This window comes from Pipistrellus hanaki (assembly GCF_964339955.1).
Source record: "Pipistrellus hanaki genome assembly, chromosome: 5".
Classification (NCBI taxonomy): Eukaryota; Metazoa; Chordata; class Mammalia; order Chiroptera; family Vespertilionidae; genus Pipistrellus; species Pipistrellus hanaki.
In genome coordinates this window covers 80,665,731-80,687,082 of record NC_140507.1, presented here as the reverse complement: position 1 = coordinate 80,687,082, position 21,352 = coordinate 80,665,731, and the positions used below count along the sequence as shown (strand labels likewise).

Genomic DNA, 21,352 nt, shown 5'->3' with positions numbered 1-21,352 from the left:
CTGCCTCCCTGCCTGCACTGCTCCCCTGGACCCCTGTCACTCAGGCTCTACCCCGTCCTGCCCCCTTTCCCCGTGTTCCCACAGGCCTGGACCCCGGTGCCTCCGTTCCTCAGCCCGGCATCACAGGCTGCACGCGATCCACCCGCTCCCACCTTAAAGAAGTACCACCGTGCCCCAGCTGGTTTGGCTCGGTGGATAACGCGTCGGCCTGCGGACTAACGGGTCCCAGGTCCGATTCCGGTCAAGGGCACATGCCCCGGCTGTGGGCTCGATCCCCAGTGTGGGGCATGCAGGAGACAGCCACTCAATTATTCTATCTTCTCAGTGATGTTTCTATCACTCTCTCCCCTCTTCCTCTCAGAAATCAATGAAAATATATTTAAACAACAACAAAAAAAGTACCACTGTGCCAGTGTTTTACAACTGGCTCTGTCGCCTCCGTTTCAGACAGGAGGGAACTGAGGCCCGAGAAAGAGGTTGCTGCCTGAGGTCACACACTGGCACCGGCACAGCCAGAACTTAACCGGAGCTCCAAGTGGCAGCCGGAAATTCACTCAATTCACTCAATTCTCTCGGCCTCTACGGCCCCAGAGGCCCCTAAGGAAGGGGAAGGTGTCGGTCTCACACCCTTGGGGGTGGGTGCGGGGCCTGTGGGCCTGGCCAGCCTGCAGGAACAGCTGGTTGGCCACCGCTTGCAGCCCCCAACCCTCCTCCCTGCACTCGCCAGCTGGGAAGGGTCTGGGAATCAGGAACCGCTGGGTAGCTGTGAGGGCCAAAGGTCAGACAGGGGTTTCCTGCCTGCCCCTGGGAACTTCCTCCTTCCCGGCACAGCTTCCGCCTCCTGGATGAACACCACCCTGAGGGACCCCTCCCCATTGTCAACCACCCCCCACTCCATCACGGTGGCAAACGGGGGCGGGGGGATGGGTCCCCTGCAGCAGCCTGTACCCGGCTGTGCTCCCCACCAGGCAATGGACACCAATCCCATCTCCTTGTCCCTGTCCCCTCAGCCCCGTCCCTCCTTCCAGCCACCCATGACCCCCTGGGGCTAGGAGCTGTGTCACACTCAGTCTCCTCAAGCCTGAGGGCCTCTCCCTGCTGGGGCTGGGCTGGGGCTGGGCTGGGGCTGGGGCTGGGCTGGGGCTGGGCTGGGGCTGGGGCTGGGGCTGGGCTGGGGCTGGGGCTGGGGCTGGGGCTGGGGCTGGGGCTGGGGCTGGGGCTGGGGCTGGGCTGGAGCTGGGGCTGGAGCTGGGGCTGGGGCTGGGGCTGGGGCTGGGCTGGGGCTGGGGCTGGGCTGGGGCTGGGGCTGGGGCTGGGGCTGGGCTGGGCTGGAGCTGGGGCTGGGGCTGGGGCTGGGCTGGAGCTGGGGCTGGGGCTGGGGCTGGGGCTGGGGCTGGGGCTGGGGCTAGGGCTGGGGCTGGGGCTGGGGCTGGGCTGGGGCTGGGGCTGGGGCGGATGCCACATGGGGGCTCTGGCTCGCCCAGCTCGGAGAATTCCCTGGAACTCCTGGCTCTGGGGTGACAGGCAGGAGGGCACACCCAGAACTCTTTGCTCCTCGGTTCCAAATCTCCTGCATGCCCACCTGGGGGTGACCCCAATGAAGCTCAGCTCCCACCCATCGGGCGCCTTGTCTCACGGAGCCCCAAAAGAATGCTTCCAGCGGGAAATGGTAGTAACAGCAGCAGCTTCCCAGCCAGCCCGTGAGTGGGCTTCACGCACACACACCTCACAGCGGGGGAAGCTGAGGCACAGACAGGAGAAGCCCCTCCCTCGAACCCGCACAGCCACGCCGGCTCTCCACGCCCCAACTTCATTGCTGCTCCTGCTGCTAATCCCTGAGCAACTTCTTTTTTTTCTTTTCTTTCTTTCTTTCTATTTTATTGAGTTTTTACAGAGAGGAAGAGAGAGGGACAGAGTCAGAAACATCGATGAGAGAGAAGCATCCATCAGCTGCTTCCTGCACACCCCCCAGTGGGGATATGCCTGCAACCAAGGTACATGCCCTTGACCGGAATCGAACCTGGGACCCTTGAGTCCCCAGGCCGACGCTCTATCCACTGAGCAACACCGGCTAGGGCAGGGAGCACCTTCTTAAGCTCGTGCGTGAGCGGGGTTGGTGGGATGACAGCTCTCGGGGTCAGGCCGGCGCCACCACCCACCCTCCGCTCTCCCTCCGTGAGCTGAGCACTCCGCACAGGTTAGCTCACGCACTTGGCACTGCCCTGGGAGGTGGGCACCCACCTGAGGTCCGCCCGCTGAGGGGAAGCCCAGCTCCGGGGACCCACAGCTGGAGACCCAGGGCAGCCCTTGCACGGCTTCCCTCCTCCTCACGGTGCAGGCGAGGACCTGGGCACCTTCAGCTGCTGCGAGTGCTGAGAACAGCGCCCGGCACGGGGCAGGGGCGGGCGGAGAAACTGAGGCTCAGAGAGCCTGAGCCACCCAGTCGCCTGGCGCCCCACCCAGAAAGGCCAGCCAGGGCCTGGTCCCTGCCCCCGCCCCCCCCTTCCCTTCACGGCCGGGTGGGAGTGTTGAGATAACCCAAGGCTCCCGTTTCCTCCTGGCCAGGAAGGAGCCAGCGGAGGAAGTATTAAGAGGAGCAATATAAACACTCCCAGAAGGGGCACGCCACCACCCGGAGCGGACCAGCCGGCAGCAGCGGACCAGGGCACAGGCGGGCGGGCACAGGCGGGCGGCACCGGGCGGAGATGGGCCTGGCCGCGGAGCACGCAGGGGCCTACGCCCGGGCGGGGGGCGGCTCGCGGGGCTGCTGGTATTACCTGCGCTACTTCTTCCTCTTCGTCTCGCTCATCCAGTTCCTCATCATCCTGGGCCTGGTGCTCTTCATGGTCTACGGCAACGTGCACGTGGCCACCGAGTCCAACCTGCGGGACACGGAGCGCCGGGCCGAGGGCCTGTACAGCCAGGTGGTGGGGCTCTCGGCCTCCCAGGCCAACCTGACCAAGGAGCTCAACCTCACCGCCCGCGCCAAGGATGCCCTCATGCAGATGCTGCTGGGCACCCGCCGGGACCTGGACCGGATCAACGCCAGCTTCCGCCAGTGCCACACCGACCGGGTAAGGCGGGGGGCCCTCGCCGGCCCCGGTGACCCCGGGATGGCACCTCACCCCAGCCGCGGAATGGGGGGCCGCAGGCCTTATTTTTTCCATTGAATCCTCACCTGAGGATATGGTTTCCCTTGCTTTTCAGAGAGAGTAGGAGGGATGGACAGAGAGAGAGAGAGAGAGAGAGAGAGAGAGAGAGAGGCATCCTGACTGAGTTTAGGGGTCAACACAACCCAGGGATGAGCCCTTAACTGGGAATCGAACCCCTGACCCTTTGGTGTGCGGGGCCAATGCTCTAACCCTGGCCAGCGCCAGACCCTTCATTTTGCATGAGGAGCCCTAACAGGTCACCAATGCGCGTTTTGTTTGTGTAAGTACACCCCATGCAATGGTTTGGGTATACTTAACCTAAAAACCAGTATTCGTTATCTCTCAGGAATGCGGGTGTAACAGCACCAGCCCTGGGCCCTGACTTAATGCGATAAAAGGCTCAGAACGTGCCGGCTGCAGATGCACTGCAGGCAGACCGGCTAGATAAAAACTCAGGACGTGTGGCTCTTTCTTAGCATTAAGTACGGACGGCTGGCATTTGCCTTAGGCTGGCGTCCGCTGGAGAAGTAGTCTCTCATTACAGAAGCCCAAGAGGAAGGGAGAAACCCCAAACCCTTTTGCAGGTGGGGAGGTGGGGGCTTGAGAAGCAGGGGGCTCCCAGGAGAAAGTCACAGAGGCACACGTGGGGGTCTCATGGAGACTGTTACCCCCTGGCACTCACGCCAAACCCGATGGGCCACCCTGTGTTCACACACACGCACACACACACACACACACACACACACACGCCACACACGCTCTTTGTCTGCGGAGGTCTTAGTTCCTGGGACTGGGAGAGAGGCTGGTGGGGACAAAGGGCCTTGTCTGCCCTCAGACCCAGGGCAGGGCACGTCTTCTTTAAACCCCCAAATGGGGCCGGTCCCCCTCGGGCCCTGAGAGCAGGCTGGCCCCCCTCAGGCTCCAGAGCAGGAGGGTCTCCCCTCGGGCCCCAGGGAAGGACGGGTCTCCAGTGACCTTTGGAATGGGGGCAGGTCCCGCCTCAAGCCCCAAAGCAGGGCGGGTCCCCTTCGGACCCTCAGCAGGGGCTGCATCCCTCCCCAGAGCTCAGGGCAGAGCTGTGAATCCCGACACCTCCCCCCCCTGGGGCGAAGGGGGGGCTCACTTCCTGGGAACCAGCCAGTTCGGGTCACATGGCACATCCCACGCAGGAGCCATTGGGGAGGAATCGGATCACAAAGTGTTAGACACTCACTCACCGGCGTCCTGCCTCCCTGTTGTAGATGAGAAAGTTGAGAATCTAGATCGTCACAACTTTCACATTGGAAATCCATGCGCCGCCCCCCCCCCCCCCCTTTGAGCTGACAAATTCCTCTAGGCTTGAACCCCTCAGGGGTTTCTCTTGAGGCAGTCGTGGCAAACTCATCGGTCCACATAGCCAAATGTCAATAGGACAGCGACTGAAATTTCTTTGGAGAGCCAAATTCTTTCAACTTAAACTTCTTCTAACGCCACGTCTTCAAAACAGGCTCGCCCAGGCCGTGGTATTTTGTGGAAGAGCCACACTCGAGGGGCCAAAGAGCCGTGTGTGGCTCGAGAGCCGAGGTTTGCCGACCTGGGTCTTGAGGGGATCCTGGTTCCCACCCCCCACCCCCCAGGAGGGGGTGCTGATGGTTGTGGGGGCGCCCCGAGACCCACCTGCCCCGCTCCAGCAGCCCCCCACCCCCCCCACCCCACCCCACCCCCGTGTCTGATGGGAGTGGATGTGAATCTTGGTCTTTCCCCAGTTCTGGCAGTGCCAAGAAACATGATTTTTCTTAAATTTTCTGGAAATGCAACTGCATTTCTTGTCCTGGGTCCCTGAGAGAGACAGGAAAATGGAACGGAATGATTTTTAAAACGTCCAATCCTTCTCTCTCAAGGTTTTTCTATCAGGGGTCCTCAAACTTTTTAAAGTGGGGGCCAGATCACAGTCCCTCAGAGAGCTGGAGGGCCGGACTATATGAACTACTAATTCCTACTGTAACACCTGGGCTGCGCTCACTGCCCAAAAAACCTGGCGGGCCGGATCAGACTCCTCTGCGGGCCGCATGTGGCCCGCGGGCCGTAGTTTGAAGACCCCTGCCTCAGATAAAGCCTCGCTGCCCCACCCCCACCTGTGCTGACACTGGTTCTAACTGGAAATACCCCTGTCTCACTTCATGTTTGGATCCCACTCACGTCCCCCTTCTGAGGCTAAGGCTTTTAAAAATATATATGTTTGGCCTTAGCTGGTTTGGCTCAGTGGATAGAGCGTCAGTCTGTGGACTGAAGGGTCCCGGGTTCGATTCCGGTCAAGAGCACATGCCTGGGTTGCAGCCTCCATCCCCAGTGGGGGACCTGCAGGAGGCGGCCAGTCGGTGATTCTCTCGTCATGGATTGCTTCTCTCTCTCTTCCCTTCTCCCTTCCTCTCTGAAATCAATAAAGATATTTAAAATAGATGTGCTTGCATTGATTTCAGAGAGAAAGGAAGAGGGACAGGAGCATCAATGAGAACCCTTCATGGGCTGCCTCCTGCACGCCCCCTACCGGGGATCGAGCCCAAAACCGGGGCCTGTGCCCTGCCCGGGAGTCCAACCGGCGACCTCTTGGTGCACCAGAGGACCTCAACCAACTGAGCCACACCGGCCAGATGGCCAGATGTCGGCTAAAGCTTTGGAAAGCAGAAGCCACGGGAAGTGTCCGAGCTATTTCTGTGCTCCCCTAGCCCCAGGGCATTCGCACAGGCCGGGCTTCCCAAGGACAAGGAGTCAGACCAGAAATGGCAGGAAGACTCTGCCCTCTTCGTATCTTTCTTTACTTGTTATATTTCTGCGGAGGGTTTTGTTCCAGAGTTCGGAAGGCATGACCTTTGTGGAATCGTAAAAGTTTAATTCGCGTGCCATGTAGCTGACCCATTTAAAGGGCACAGTTCGATGATTTTTAGCACATTCACGGAGCTGTGCAACCGTCATCACAAATAATTTTAGAATGTTTTCTGTCACCCTAAAAGGACACACTCCACATCCCTCCTTCTCCGCCGCCCCTGAGAGCCATGGTTATGGATTTGCTTATTCTACACATTTTATCTCAATAGAATCAGGCAACATGTGGCCTTTTGTGACTCACTTCTGTCGCTCAGGATCATGTTGTCAAGGTCCGTCCAGACTGGAGCATGTGTCACTGCCTCCATATTTTTTATTGCCAAATTGTATTAATCATAACACTTTTTTTTATTATTATGACACATTTTTAAAATCCTCACCTGAGGGTATTTTTTCCATTGCTTTTTAGAGTAGAAGGGAGAGGAGGGGGAGAGAGAGAGAAACATCCATTTGTTTCCTGGCACACTGGCCCCCGAACAGGGCCGGGGATCAAACCTGTAACCCTTCGGTTCCCAGGCTGACCTTTGTGGTTCTAACCCAGTGGTTCTCAACCTTTCTGATGCCTGGGCCCTTCAATACAGTCCCTCGTGCTGTGGTGACCCCCACCCATTACATTATTTTCGTTGCTACTTCATAACTGTCATTTTGCTGCTGTTAATGAATCGTAATGCAAATATCTGTGTTTCCCGATGGTCTTAGGCGACCCTGCTAGCGGTTCTCAACCTGTGGGTCACGACCGGTTGCCGAAAACAGGAAGCTGAGGGACGGAAGTGAGTCACAAAAGGCCACATGGTGTCTGATTCTGTTGAGATAAAATGTGTACAATAAGCAAATCCACAAGGCGACCCACAGGTTGAGAACCGCTGCTGTAGAGCCTAAGACCATCGGAAAACACAGATAATGTACATTACAATTCATAAAACCAGCAAAGTTACAGTTATGAAGTAGCAACGGAAATAATTTTATAGTTGGGGGTCACCACCACATGGGGAACTGGATGAAAGGGTCGCAGCAGTAGGAAGGTCGAGAGCCACTGCTCCCACTGAGAACACTGGCCAGGGTAATCATAACAGCTTTCAAAGATCAGACCAGCCGAAACCGGTTTGGCTCAGTGGATAGAGCATCGGCTTGGGTACTGAAGGGTCCCGGGTTCGATTCCGGTCAAGGGCATGTACCTTGGTTGCGGGCATATCCCCAGTAGGGGGTGTGCAAGAGGCAGCTGATAGATGACTCTCTCTCATCGATGTTTCTAACTCTCTATCTCTCTCCCTTCCTCTCTGTAAAAAATCAATAAAATATATTAAAAAAAAAAAAATCAGACCAGCTTTCCCCCTACAGAGGCCATGCCCTCATGAACTGGGGCAAACAGGGCCCCCTGGGTGCTGGATCCGGGGCCTCAGCCCTGGGGGTCTGGGCAGTCTCGGGGTCAGGGGGCCCCTCTGAGGCCTGTCCTGTGTCCTCTCCGGGCAGGCGGGCTACATGAACAACCAGAAGTACATGGCCGCCATCATCCTGAGCGAGAAACAATGCCAAGAACAGCTCAAGGAGACTAACAAGAGCTGCAACGGTGAGTGAGTGCTCTGGGCAGCGGGAGCCAGGGTGGCGGCCTCCCCGTCCAGCTCCCCTTGGCAGCCCCCCAGCTTCCCTGAGCCCTATCCTCCTGTGCCTGCAGCCTTGCTCCTCACTCTGACCCAGAAGACCCAGATGCTAGAGGTGGAGTTGGCCAAGGAGAAGGCTGTGTGCACCAGGGACAAGGAGGGCCTGGGGCTGAGCAAGCGGGTGGTGGAGGAGCAACTGGCAGAATGCAACAAGGCCCAGGAGCAGCAGCGGCAGGAGCGACAGCTGGCCCAGAGCCAGCTGAAGAAGGTGGAGAGCCTCTGCCTCCCCCTGGACAAGGACAAACTCGCGGTGGACCTGCGCAACATCTGGAGGGACTCCATCGTCCCGCGCACCCTCGACTCGCTGAGCTACAGCCCGTACCATGCCATCGGCTCCGAAGTGGCCTCCCTACGGAGAATCTGTGAGCACATGCCTAACCTCATGACCACCAAGGTGGAGGAGCTGGCCCAGAGCCTGCGGATTGACATCCAGCGTGTGGCCCAAGAGAACTCAGAGCTCCAGCGCCAGAAGCTGGAGGCTGCGCAGAGCCTGCGGGCCCTTCAGGAGGCCAAGGAGAAGGTAGAGAAGGAAGCCCAGGCCCGGGAGGCCAAGCTCCAGGCCGAGTGTACCAAGCAGACCCAGCTAGCGCTGGAGGAGAAGGCAGCGCTGCGGAAGGAGCGGGACAACCTGGCCAAGGAGCTGGAGGAGAGGAAGCGGGAGGTCGAGCACCTCAAGATGCAGCTGGCTGTCAGCAACTCCGCCCTGGAAACCTGCATAAAGACCAAGGTGGGCTGGCGGCTCTGGGTGCAGACGGCACTGGTGGTGGTGTGACATTTGGTTGTGAAGTCTGTTTGAGTTTGGGTTAGTTAGGACTCACTGGAGAGTTTCACTGACATTAGGATAGGGACCGAGTCTCAAATGGGATCAACACTAAGGAAGCGTGGAGGCTTAAGACTGGGGTTGGAGGTAGGGTGGCTGTAGGGCCCAAGGTTCATGGAGGGGTGAATCTAGGACGTCCGTTGCTTTATGATCAGGCTGAGCTGAAGCATTGAGGGTGGACTGAGAATTTAGGGTAGGACACATAGGTGGCTGTTGAGTCTAGAGGTGGTTTAAAGATTATGGCTATGTATTTATTCATGTAGGATTTTATTGGCATTAGGATTGGGGTAGAGTTTGAAATTGGGGATTACTGAGAAAGGGTTAAGGATTGGGGTTGAGTTTGGACAGCTGGATGGGCCTCCAAATTAGTTTAGGGTGAAGAATAGGAATTCATTGAGGCTTGGTGTCAGGGTTGGGAATTGTTGAGCTGAAGGATCAGGGGCAATGGGTTAAGGTTGCAAGTGACATCAGGTTATAGTGAGGGTTAAGGCAGGCCTAGCGAAAGGCTTGATATGATGTATGATTGGTGTTTAGAGTTGGGTCACAATGAGTTCTTGGTGACGGCCATGTCTGGAGTTGGTTTGGACTAAGGTTCGGGTTCCATCTCATCAGTCTTAGAAGTGGGATAGAGTTTGTAGTTTAGGTTATGAGAAAAGGTTAAGAGTTGGGTCAGGGGTTGCATGCAGGGCAGCTGTTGGGTCTAAGGTTGGATGAGGAGTGAATCTAGGATGGGATTGGGTTGAGGAACTGAAGTTGGACTTGAGACTAGGTGGGTGTAGGTAGCTTGTGGTTCTAGAGATGATTAGAAGTTTGGAGCCAAGAGCGGATTTAGGATTTCATGGGCATGAGGAGGGGTATTGACCATGGGTTTGGAGTGGAAGTTGTGTTGGATTTAGGATGGCTGGTAGGGAGATGAGTTGGGATATATTTGAGGTGCAAGATTAGGTGATCCTGGGTTAGGATGGGGATACATTGGGGTTGGGTGGGGCTCAAAACTACATCTAGAGCAGAGGTTGTGTGGATGCTGATATTGGGTCGGGGCTGGGGTGGGGTTCTGTTTCAGGTAGAGACTGGGGGTCTAAGGTTGAGTTGGGATTGAGCGTTACTTTGGAAAGTGGCTGTATGTGGCCATAGTGGATCCCAGGCCTGGGGTTAGGGGAATGGGGTTGGGGGTTGGATTCTTCATAGTGACGGGGGCTAGGTGATGGGTTTGGGTCAGAGTTAGATCTAAAGTTACATCAGATCAGATTTGTCACTGGGATTGGGTTTAGGATGGGGCTTGATTCTAAGGAAGGCTCCATTTTCATGTTGGGATTGGATTTTAGGTACTTAAGTTCAGAACAGGTTTTGAATTTCAAGTTTGGGGGGATCGGCTCAAAGTTGTTCAAGGCATGGCATTGAGAACTGGGGTCCAGTGGTTTTCAGAGTGGGTCGACTTCAGTCTGGAGGGGGCTGGGTTGGGTGATGGACTCGGGGTCATGGATTGGGGTCGGGTTGGCACTGAGGCTGTAATGGAGACTGAGGCAGGCCAGCCCTGTAGAGTGGTCTCTGGGAGCTCTAAGCCAACCCAGTCCCTGGAATCCCCAGTCATTTGAGGACAGGTGGACACAGGTGACGATGATACCTCATTAGCACATGTGTACCTGTCCCTCTCTCCACCCTGGAAGGACCTCAGAGCCAAGGGCAAGGAGGGGCAGGAATCTCCTTGGCACTCTGGTTCAGGGATCCTGGCTTCCACCAACCTCCCTCTATCTTCCTTCTCACAGTCGCTGCCGATGTCTATGCCAAGACCTGTGGCCCCTGCCCCCAACCCCCAGCCTATCGGTGAGTGAGGGCAGAGCCAAAAAGGGGAGCTGCCACCTATCCCTAGCCCAGGGGAAGGGGCTACTAAGGCCACAGGTTGGGCCTAACACCCTCTCTCGGCAGACCCAGTGAGCCTGGAGGAATTCAAGAAGAAGATCCTGGAGTCCCAGTGGCCCCCTGCAGGCAACCCAGTCCCGTCCAGGTAAGGTCCTGGGCAGGTCTGAGTCTCAGTGCTTTCGTTCACGTCTAGGGGTGGAGAGAGGATCGTCTCATACTTGCTGCTTCCTTAATTGAGTGCCTGCCATGTACCAGGCCCCACGCCGGGCCCTGAGGACACAGTAGTGACCAAGATGCACGCAGTTCCATTCATGAAACTAGTGGCAAGAGAGGCAGCGACGGAGCCGTGATAAGAAGAGTGACCAAGAGCCTACAGTTATCGGGTGCTTAGTGTGAGCTTGGCACAGTTCTAAGTACTCTGCGCTATTTTTTAAAAAGATATTTTAGCCGAAACCGGTTTGGCTCAGCGGTAGAGCGTCGGTCTGTGGACTGAAAGGTCCCAGGTTCGATTCCAATCAAGGGCATGTACGTTGGTTGCGGGCACATCCCCAGTAGGGGGTGTGCAAGAGGCAGCTGGTTGATGTTTCTCTCTCATCGACATTTCTAGCTCTCTATCTCTCTCCCTTCCTCTCTGTAAAAAATCAATAAAAATATATTTAAAAAAGAAAAAAAAATATATATATATATATTACTGATTTTTTACAGAGAGGAAGGGAGAGGGAGAGAGAGTTAGAAACATCGATCAGGTGCCTCCTGCACACTCCCCAAGATATATGCCCTTGACTGGAATTGAACCTGGGACCCTTCAGTCTGCAGGCTGACGCTCCATCCACTGAGCCAAACCAGCTAGGGCTAAGCACTCTGCACTATTAACTCATTCAACCTATCACGTGGTGAGCTACTATTCCACTGACCGGATGGAGAGAGGCACAGAGAGGCTGTGCATCATGCTCCGGGTAACACAGCTAGCGAGGAGCAAGCTGGGACTTGAACCCAGGTGGTCAGACTCCAGACAGGCAAGGGAGAGGCTCGGTGAGCAGGGCACCTTTGAGCTGGAGGATGGGCAGAAGCAGGCCCAGGGAGGGCAGGTGGAACAGTGCTCCAGGCAGCAGGCACAGTCAGCGCAAAGGCCCAGTGGCTTGGACTTGAAGGAGGAGGGGCTGGCATGGAGGAAGGGACGGAGGGAGAGCAGCATCTGAGAGTGACCCTGGCCCCTCACTCTACCCCTCACTTTCTTTCTTTCTTTCTTTTTTTTTTTTTATAATATATATTTTTATTGATGACAGAGAGTAAGGGAAATGAAGAGACAGATAGAAACATCAATGATGAGAGAATCATTGATCGGCTGCCTCCTGCACACTCCCCAGTGGTGATGTACCCGCAATCAAGGTACATGTCCTTGATCAGAATCCAACCCGGGACCCTTCAGTCTGCAGGCCGACGCCCTATCCACCGAGCCAAACCGGCTTCGGCTACCCCTCACTTTCTACTCCTACAAAAATGGGGGCCTCTGAAACCAAGGGCATGAAAATGCGTGGCCAGCTGTAAAGGGCTGTCCCCAGTGGCTGGAGCAAGGAAGGGGCCCAGGGGGCCTCAGCGGGGAGCCTCAGGGCCGCCTGGCACATGCTCAGGTCACGGCTCCATGCCTCTGCCCGCCTCACCACCTCCCAGGAGCCGGTTATCCACCCAATGGCCCCCGTTTCTCACCGGAAGGTGGCTCAGGCCGCACCCCTCCCCCCCCCCCCCCCCCCCCCCAGCACTCCCTGTGACACTCCCGTTCTAACACACCGCCGGCCTGGGCCCCAGGGATGGGCCGGCCCATCGGTGGTTTAGCACCTGGAGTCCCAGAGGCACCCAAGATTTTAAGGCAGATCCCTCCGACTCCAGAGCCTGTGGTTTTCCCCGTGGCTTTGCCCCCACGCTATCGTCTGCCTGGGTCTATTTTAACCTCGGGTGCTAAATGCAGGCCGCGGGTCCAGACTTCCAGAGAGCTGTTATCAACAACTCAGGGCTCTCCAGTCTCCACTACGCCTCCTCTTACACCCCTGCTCTGAGGGAGCTCACCCCTTGAGGAACTGGTCCCCTCACTCTTCCTCGGCAAAATCCCTCCGCCTCGGGCAGCCTGCAGACCGGAAAGTGAGAGGGCAGGGGCTTCTGTTTTCCTTCCTCCATCCTGGCCCGCAGCCATCGTGGCAAGGAAGGAGGTACTATTATTATCCCCATTTCTCAGAGCGGGGACTGAGGCCCCAGGGAAGCGTTAGGCCGGCCCTGCGTCAGCGGGTCAGGGCCGGAGCCAGGCCTGTCCGTCCTGGTCGGCTGAGAGCGGGGAAGCTCTTGACATTGTTTACCCCACATGACGTCCCCTGGAGGGAGAACAATGTGCTCTCAGTGCCGGGCCCCCCCTGCGTCTCCCCGCGGGGCCGCAGGAAGGGCCTCTGGCTCCAGCCTCCGCGTGCCTCCCCGAGAAGGGGCAGGGTCATGCAGGCCGGGGTCATCCGCTTGGGCTTAAGGGCCGCTCCCCCAGCCCCTCGGGGGGTGACCGCAGGGGGACCTCTGGCCAGAGAATCAAAGCAACCGAATTCCAGAGCACCCATCAGGCCCGGCCGAGGTCCGAGGTCCGAGGTCCGGCATCCGATCAGCAGCCCCACCGTCTGGGAGCTGATTGCTCCCACTTTGTTCCTCTGCGTGCGCGCCTTCCGAGAAAGTCTCCGCTGGTGCTCACCGCCCTGCGGCCGCCCACACACATTGCTCTCGAGGCAGACCCAGGGCCCAACATTACCAAGACTTGAGATCTTGCTTTTTTTTTTTTTTTTTTTAATATGTTTTTGTTTATTTTATAGAGGAAAGGAGAAACGAAGAGAGAGAGAAAGAGAGAGATGGATTGGTTGCCTCCTGAGTTACAAAGCCATGGTGTAATGGTTAGCACTCTGGACGGATTGGTTGCCTCCTGCAACTCCACTCCTGGGGATCAAGCCCACAACCTGGGCATGTGCCCAGACCCCAGGATTCGAACCGGCAACCTTCTGATGGAAGGGACGATGCTCAACCACTGGAGCCCTTCCTGCCAGGACAAGGTTTTGCTGCTTAATTGCACTCCCCCCCTCCCTTCTTTTTTGTTAATTCTCACCAGGGGATATTTTTTTCATTGATTTTTAGAAAGAGTGGAAGGAAGGAAAGGAGGGAGGGAGAGAGAGAGAAAGAAGAGACACATCCATTGGTTGCCTCCCACTTGAGCCCACAACCCAGGTGCATGCCCTTGACCAGCAATGCTCTAACCACCGGGACACCCTGGCCAGACACTAATTGCACGTTTTTAGGTCATTTTCTGTCAATGGCAAGTGCATGAGCTTTCCTGTACTCGTTAAGACTAGTGTCCATTGGAGATCAATTTAGTTCATTTAAAAAAACACGATAGAGATGAAGACAGACATTACAGAAACGTTGGTTGGGACTGTGGCTGGACGTGGGGAGGCAGGATGTGGGAGGCTGGAGGTGGAGGCCAGCCCCGGCTCGGAGCCAGGCCCTCGGCGAGCGCGGCTTGTTTGTGGAGAGACAGATAATCCACTCGACGAATCAGCATCAGACTTTATAAAGCCCCTGGCAATGGGCGAGGCAGAACAGGGAGGAAGGCCCTGGCTGGTTTTGCTCAGAGGGTAGAGCGTCGGCCAGCAGACTGAAGGGTCCCGGGTTCGATTCCCAGGCAGGGCACATGTCCGGGTTGCAGGCTCGGTCCCCAGCGTGGTGCGTGCAGGAGGCAGCCAATCAAGGGTTCTCTCTCATCATTGATGTTTCTCTCTCTCTCTCTTCCTCTCTGAAATCAATTTAAAAAAAAAAAAAACATATTAAAAAAGAAAGAAAGGAGTGGAGAGAGGATGAGAAGGTTAGAATTTTCCACAGGGGCCAGGGCAGGCTTTTTTCCACGTGGCATTTGAACAGAGAACTAAAGGAGGTGAGGGAGGAGCTGGGAGGGGGAGGACATAGCCAGGCAGGGAGCACAGTCCATGCAGAGGCCCTGAGACAGAACCAGGCCTGGGAGTGAGTGAGTGATTGGGTGAGTGAGTGGGTGAGGGAGGGAGTGAGGGAGTGAGTGAGGAGGCTGGGAAGGCTGGAGCCTAATGATCAGAGGCTGAGGACAGTGCGATCAGGGGGCAGAAAGTGGACCGGTCAGGGTCGGGCAGGGCTCTGAGCTGTGCTGAGGATGCTGGGAGCCCTGGGCCGCTGTCAGCGGAGCAGGCGGTCTGACCCAGGCGTCCGCACCCTCTGGCCCCGTGAGAAGCGAAGGTGGGAGCCAGGGGTCAGCGTTAAGGCGACCGCACCTTAAGGTCCAGGTCAGCAACGGGGGCTTGGGAGCCTCAGTCTGTGAAAAATGGCAAGGGGTGCCCCCCCTGCCCCCTGCAGGCTGGTGGGCAGGAGCGAGTGAAGCATGCGTCAGACTGAGGCTGGAGACGGTGGACGGGAGCCAGCCGAGGAACGCGAGCTCGGGCCCCAGGGAAGAGCGGGGAAGGAAGGGAGGGGGCAGCGGAAGCGGGACTTGGCTGTGCCCCCTCCTCCCCCACCAGGAAATAGCCTCTGCACCAACCCCTGACCCCTCGCAGGAACCTCTGCCAGGCCAGGGAGCGGGGAGGGCCGACCGCAGCTGGACGGCTCCTGCGAGGGGTGGGGGCGGGGGAGTGGAAGCGCGGTAATAATAGTTGTTGGAGTTTGGGGAACTGTGGCAGGATCTGAGTCCTTGAGGGGAGGTCTGGTGGAGAATAGTGGGTGGAACCTTGAATTCCAGACTAAGAGGATCTGGCTTTGTCCCGGGCGGCCGGGAGGGGGGCGGGGGACACAGGAGGGGGAGTGCATGGAGAACACGTGAATAAGGGCCGGCTCGTCATAAAAATCCTCCTGGGAATGATTGTGAGTGCTGGGTGGGTGCGGACAGGGGCTTTGTAAGGTGACCAGACGTCCCGCTTTTGGCAGTTCTGATTTTTAACAATTTGTCCTGCGTTTTTAAAAAGCCCCGAGTTTTGGAAAGATTCTGTTAGATCTTTTGGACTTTTTTAAAATGCCGCGGGATGTGGGACACATTGTTAAAAATCGGGACTGTCCCGCCAAAAGCGGGGCGTCTGGTCCCCTTACTTTAGGGCAAACTCTTAGGACCCTCGAGGCCTCAGGGAGGGGGGTGGCAGACACCCTGCAGCAGAGGCTCGAGCCCAGCAGGCGGCCTCTCTGAACCTCGGGCTTTGCTTCTGTGTCCTAAGGAGGCAGACAGCTGTCCCAGCTTCCCAAAGTGCGGTGGGAATCTGTTGGGAAGGATGAACCTAAAGGAGGGAGAGTCCTTGGCAGCCACGGGGCTGGGACAGGAGGCAGGCCCCACAATGTCTGTGCTCCTCCCTGACGGATCGCCATTGTGCTCCCATCTCCTTTCTGCCCCAGCGGCTGAGAAGGCTCCGGAAGAGGACGGAGGGCGGGTCCCGACGTGCCAGTCTGCAGACCCGCGGCGGTGAGACACCCACCGCGGGGGACCCCGTCAGGCGACCTCCGTGCAAACACACCTCCGTGGGCACCTTGGCCTGCACCCCGTGCCCATCCACCCAGAGCCCCTCCTCCCCGCACAGGCCCACCCCGCACAGCACAACCCTGCCACCAGAGGCTGCGATGACACCCACAGACGTTGTAACGATGCCCTACAAACAGACACGTGACCTTACACAGACATGTGACCTTACACAGACATGGTGACCTCACACAGACACGGTGACCTCACACAGACACGGTGACCTTACACAGATACGGTGACCTCACACACACAGACACGTGACCTTACACAGACACGGTGACCTTACACACACAGACACGTGACCTTACACAGACACGGTGACCTCACACAGACACGGTGACCTCACACACACGGACACGTGACCTTACACAGACACTTCTGCCAAACCCTGACCCGCTATCACAGCCCTCCGCACACAGGCCAAGGCCCCCATAGTGCCCTCACAGCCCTTCCCGTGCCCCTGCCACTCTTCCGATGCCTTTATCTCCCCCGCGCTTCCTCCCCACAGCACTTGGGGCCTGGGGAAGTGAGAACAGGAAGGCACTCACCTCCATCCATGAGAGTCCCCAGGCCTCCTCTCACGCACGCCAGGCGGCATCTGGTCCGCGGGCAAACCCAGTCCACAGGCCCCCTCCCGGCTGGCACGGGCCCTGCTCTGTCACTCCCTCCCTCCTAACCCCAGCCCTGCCTGTGGCCCCTATGACATGTTAGTGGCACCCAATAAATGTTAGCAATCCCTTCAAAGATTCCGGAGTCGTGACTTATATTTTAAAAAGGCACCACCTAGCCGAGACCGGTTTGGCTCAATGGATAGAGCATCGGCTTGGGGGACTGAAAGGTCCCGGGTTCGATTCCAGTCGGGGGCATGTACCTTGGTTGCAGGCATATCCCCAGTGGGGGGTGTGCAAGAGGCAGCTGGTCGATGACTCTCTCTCTCATTGATGTTTCTAGCTCTCTATCTCTCTCCCTTCCTCTCTGTACAAAATCAATAAAATATATTAAAAAAAAAAGGCACCACCTAGCCCTGACCGGTTTGGCTCAGTGGATAGAGTGTCGGCCTTCGAACTCAAGGGTCCCGGGTTCGATTCCAGTCAAAGACATGTACCTTGGTTGCAGGCACATCCCCAGTGGGGGGTGTGCAGGAGGCAGCTGATCCATGTTTCTCTCTCATCGATGTTTCTGACTATCCCTCTCCCTTTTTCTTTGTAATCAATAAAATATATTTTTTAAAAATAAAAATAAAAAGGCCCCACCTGGCCTGGAGCAGAAGATTGGAAGGAGATGAGAGCTGGAACACCCCCGCCCCAGGACCCTGGGCCAGAGGAGCTCCCACCAGGAATAATCGGGGTGCACCCCTCCCCCCAAGCTCTGGGCATCTCTGTGTGGAAAGAGACAGAATTGTTGTCAATTTTGTTTCTTTTGTTTGTTTTTTTAAGAGAAGCTACTTTTTAAAAAATATGTTTTTATTGATTTCAGAAAGAGAGAGAGAGAAGCATTGATGAGAGAATCGTTGATCAGGCTGCCTCCTGCACACCCCCCACCAGGGAATGAGCCAGCAACTCGGGCATGTGTCCTGACCCAGAATGGAACTGGAACCTCCTGGTTCATGGGTCGGCACTCAACCACTGAGCCACCCCAGCCGGGCTAACTCTGTGCCTCTAAAACAGCAGCCGTTCCTTACAGTGCACATGACCCCTCTGCAGCTCTCATTTGTCCACGTTTGCAAAGATCCCCCTCGTCTTGGCGACGGTGCTCTGCGGAGGTTACCGCCGCCTGTCCTGAATCGCAGGAACTCCTCCTTGCCAAAATTATTCCAGGAACAAAATCACAAAAGTCGCAGGACATTTGTTTTGTTTTGTTTTGTTGTTTGTGGCGAGATGGGCTGCCGGAAAGGACAGCAGCCTGCTTTGGGAGCGCTTCCGTGACCACTGACCCAGCAGGCCGAGGGGCAAAGCACATCAGAGAAACGGAATCACGTTCCGTCCAGGAGGCTGGGAATGGTGAAAAGCCATAATGCCTACCGCTGGTGAAGACGTAAAGAAAAGGGCATTTGCCCTGACCGGTTTGGCTCAGTAGATAGAGTGTTGCCTGAGGGTCCCAGGTTCGATTCCCGTCAAGGGCATGTACCTTGGTTGGGGGCACGTCCCTAGTAAGGGGTGTGCAGGAGGCAGCTGGTCAATGTGTCTCTCTCATCGATGTTTCCGGCTCTCTGTCCCTCTCCCTTTCTCTCTGTGAAAATCAATAAGATACGTTTTTTTAAAAAAAGAAAAGGGCATTTTCCTACAGGACTGATAGGAATTAAAATATCGCAATAGTCCTTCTGGAAATTAGTGGGACGAGAAATATAAATATATTATTATTGATTTGAGAGAGGAAGGGAAAGGGAGAGAGAAACATCAGTGAGGAGAGAGAATCACTGATTGGCTGCCTCCTGCACACCCCCTACTGGGGAATCGAGCCCGCAACCCGGGCTTGTGCCCTTGACCGGAAACCAGCCTGGGACCTTTCAGTCTGCTCTATGCTCTGAGCCAGACAGGCCAGCGCAGTGTGGACATAGTTAATCAAAATAAAGATGCACCAACCCTTTAACTCAGTTACCCTATTCCTGGGGTCTTGTTTACGAACTATAAAAACTCCAGGTGAAAAAAAAAAAAAAAAGCAAATGCCAGGGACATAAAAACAACCTAAAATTGTGATCTAGAATCTCAGCTTGTCCCCGCCCCTCCCCCACCTGGATTCCCTCCCAGCCCATCCCCTGGGACCCGGGACAGGGCGGGGGGTGAGTCATGAGGAGCCGGGGCTGAACACACGCTTCGGGAAGGCCCGTCTGGAGGGACAAAGGAGCGATACTTCCTGGATGCGGAAACATGGGTGAGAGAGACAGCTGCTCCAGGAAACACTGGGCTGCCCCCGGCCGGCCCTGCCAAGCCTGGGCAGGGGGGTGAGCCCGGCCGGCCCGCCCAGACAGACCCGTCCGGAGGCTCCAAGGAAGCGGGACCTCCGTGACCCTGAGTCTCCTGCCTGAGCAGCCTCAAGTGATGGCCTGCTGACTCTAGCCAGTCCCAGCCACCAGCCACCATCCGAGCTGTGTGTTCTGGAGCCAGGTATCCCCGATTCAAATTTCGGCTCAGTCCCTCTCGGCCTCCACCTTCTCCTCTGAGAAATGAGTGTGATACGATCATCCTAAACTCTCCGGACCCCTGGGTGCAGGCCTGTGACGCTTAGCTGGTCTCTGCCGTTCAGAGCATCCCGGGGTCTTCCCTCCGGCCAGTCCCCATACCCATCCCCCGCTCCGTCCTCCAGCACCTGGACCTCAGCCTCTGCCTCCGCTATGGCCCCCGGGCTGGTCCAGAGAGATCTTTCCATCGTGGGATCTGACCACATCCCTCTCCTTGCACCCTCCATGGCTCTCCATTCCGCAAGCACCAAGTCCGGTCCCCCAGCTCCCCTGTGCCCCTGCCCCCTTGTGCAATGAGCCCTGGCCTCCAGCTGCCCTGCACATCTAATTCTCTGTGCAGACTCACTGGTGCTTTGTTGCCATGTGTGCTGTACCCTCAGGCTGGAAGGCCTTTTCTCTCTTGACTGATTCTGTTTCCTCCGAGGCCCAGCCCCAGAGGTTCCGCCTCCAGGCAGCCCTCCTGGATGCCCCGGGTGCAGCCCTCCCTCCCCCTGGGGCCGCCCCAGCCCACCCCTCACTCTTTCTGGCTCTGATCCTGCAGCGCTGACTCACCCAAGCCCAGCGGCTCTCTGGGGAGGGGCAGGGACCGAGTGCCAGCCGGGAGCAATTGGCAGACCCCCTCCCTGACCCTGTGGTCCAGCCGCCGGCTGAGGTTCTGACTCTTTGGGGATTTCCTGTGACCTCTATAAATAACCCCCACGGCTGCTTCCCACAAACCACCTCACCCTTCTTGGAAAAAAAGGGACGGTAGCCAAGGACCTTGGGCCAGTCCTGTGCCAGGGCCTAGGGGGAGGCAGGCGGGGGCTCAGGCATCCTGCCCCGGGCCTCTCCCGCCCCCCCCGGACCACGCTCACCCTTCCTGGGAGCCTGCAGACCCTCCCCAGGCCTGGCATCTGGACGAGAACCCCCCTGGACCTACGTTATCGCTTTTCTCCTCTGGGCACCAATTGCTTTTCTGAAAAATGGGCGTCCCAGTAATGTCCATGGACGCCGCTCTCAGTGACCCTTTCCCTCCAGAAGCACCCCACTCAGGGGCGACCCCGGCTGCTGAATAAGCAAAGAAATCCATCAACAGCCAAAACCGGTTTGGCTCAGTGGAGAGAGCATCGGCCTGCGGACTGACAGGTCCCAGGTTGGATTCCGGTCAAGGGCATGTACCTTGGTTGCGGGCACATCCCCAGTGGGGGGTGTGCAAGAGGCAGCTGATCGATGATTCTCTCTCATCAATATTTCTTTTCTTTTTTTTATTGATTTTTTACAGAGAGGAAGGGAGAGGGACAGAGAGTTAGAAACATCGATGAGAGAGAAACATCAATCAGCTGCCTCCTGAACACTCCCCACCAGGGATGTGCCCGCAACCAAGGTTCATGCCCTTGACCAGAATCGAACCCGGGACCCCTCAGTCCGCAGGCCGACGCTCTATCCACTGAGCCAAACCGGTTTCGGCTCTCATCAATGTTTCTAACTCTCTATCCCTCTCTCTTCCTCTCTGTCAAAAAACAATAAAATATATATATATATTTTAAAAGAAATCCATCAATAGCGACATATTGCTATAAAGTCGGTGAGGACACGGGGTTGGGTGGTGGGAGCCTCCTAAAGACCCTCTCCTACCGTCTGTGGGCCCTGAGCAGATCCCAGCCTCTGCCCGCCTGCCCCCCGGAAGCTGAGCCATGTGTCTTCAGCTCCCCGAGGTGGTCTTCTGGTTCTGGAGAAGATCCTGACCCTGTTTGAGACTCAGTTCCCGCCTCCTGGTAGGGAGAGTTGATATTTGTAAACCGCGGGAGGGGTGTAGAGGCCTGAATCCCTAGAACCTTAGAAGACGGCCAGGCGCCTCCTTGTTAGAGCAAGGCGCCCTCTGCTGGTTGGTCAGCACCATAGCAGGCCCTCCGAAAGTCCCGAATAAAATGCCTCCCTCTGGGAGTCTGGGGCCTTCCTGGAACTCACCCCAGGTCCCTAACCAGGTCACAGCCCAGGTCACACAGCAGCCAGGAGACCTCACTGGAAGGAGCTGGATCTCCAACAAGGGGCGAGGTGGTGCTTGCGTGCTTCTGTCTGCCTTCCCAGCACCCTGCACTCCGTTGCACCCCGAAGGCCCACAGTAACTCCGACACGCACAGACCTCTGTGCAAATCCCAAAGCCGGGACCTCCGCCACCATCTGCTATTCCGAGCCGGTTTCCTCATCCTCAGAACGGCCCTCTGCATTGCGCTGTTATGAAGACCCAGTAAAATATGTGTACAATCCTAGACCATAGAGGGTTATTGGTAAATAGTCACT

The 21,352-nt window shown here is 56.8% G+C and overlaps 1 protein-coding gene across 2 annotated transcripts; it reads left to right on the top strand.

Annotated features, from left to right (window-relative positions):
• The first annotated feature begins 2,565 nt into the window (after positions 1 to 2,565).
• On the top strand, positions 2,566 to 16,638 carry PLVAP (plasmalemma vesicle associated protein). Of its 2 annotated transcripts, XR_014795179.1 has the most exons (7): positions 2,566 to 3,074; positions 7,485 to 7,581; positions 7,687 to 8,399; positions 10,259 to 10,316; positions 10,419 to 10,497; positions 15,771 to 16,072; positions 16,189 to 16,638. XR_014795179.1 is itself a non-coding variant. In XM_084885972.1 (6 exons), exons 1-6 carry the CDS (start codon positions 2,706 to 2,708, stop codon positions 15,775 to 15,777), a joined length of 1,323 nt encoding a protein of 440 aa, XP_084742098.1. In that variant the 5' UTR covers positions 2,566 to 2,705; the 3' UTR covers positions 15,778 to 16,638. The 2 variants fall into 2 exon arrangements, 1 of the variants encoding a protein (XP_084742098.1); XM_084885972.1 differs by having other exon boundaries at positions 15,771 to 16,638.
• The last annotated feature ends 4,714 nt before the right edge of the window (positions 16,639 to 21,352 follow it).

Coding starts and splice junctions, on each gene's coding strand:
- PLVAP (XM_084885972.1), top strand. CDS start 2,706: ATGGGCCTGGCCGCGGAGCACGCAGGGGCCTACGCCCGGGCGGGGGGC. Junction 3,075..7,484: donor GCCAGTGCCACACCGACCGG/GTAAGGCGGGGG, acceptor CTCTCCGGGCAG/GCGGGCTACATGAACAACCA. Junction 7,582..7,686: donor GACTAACAAGAGCTGCAACG/GTGAGTGAGTGC, acceptor CTGTGCCTGCAG/CCTTGCTCCTCACTCTGACC.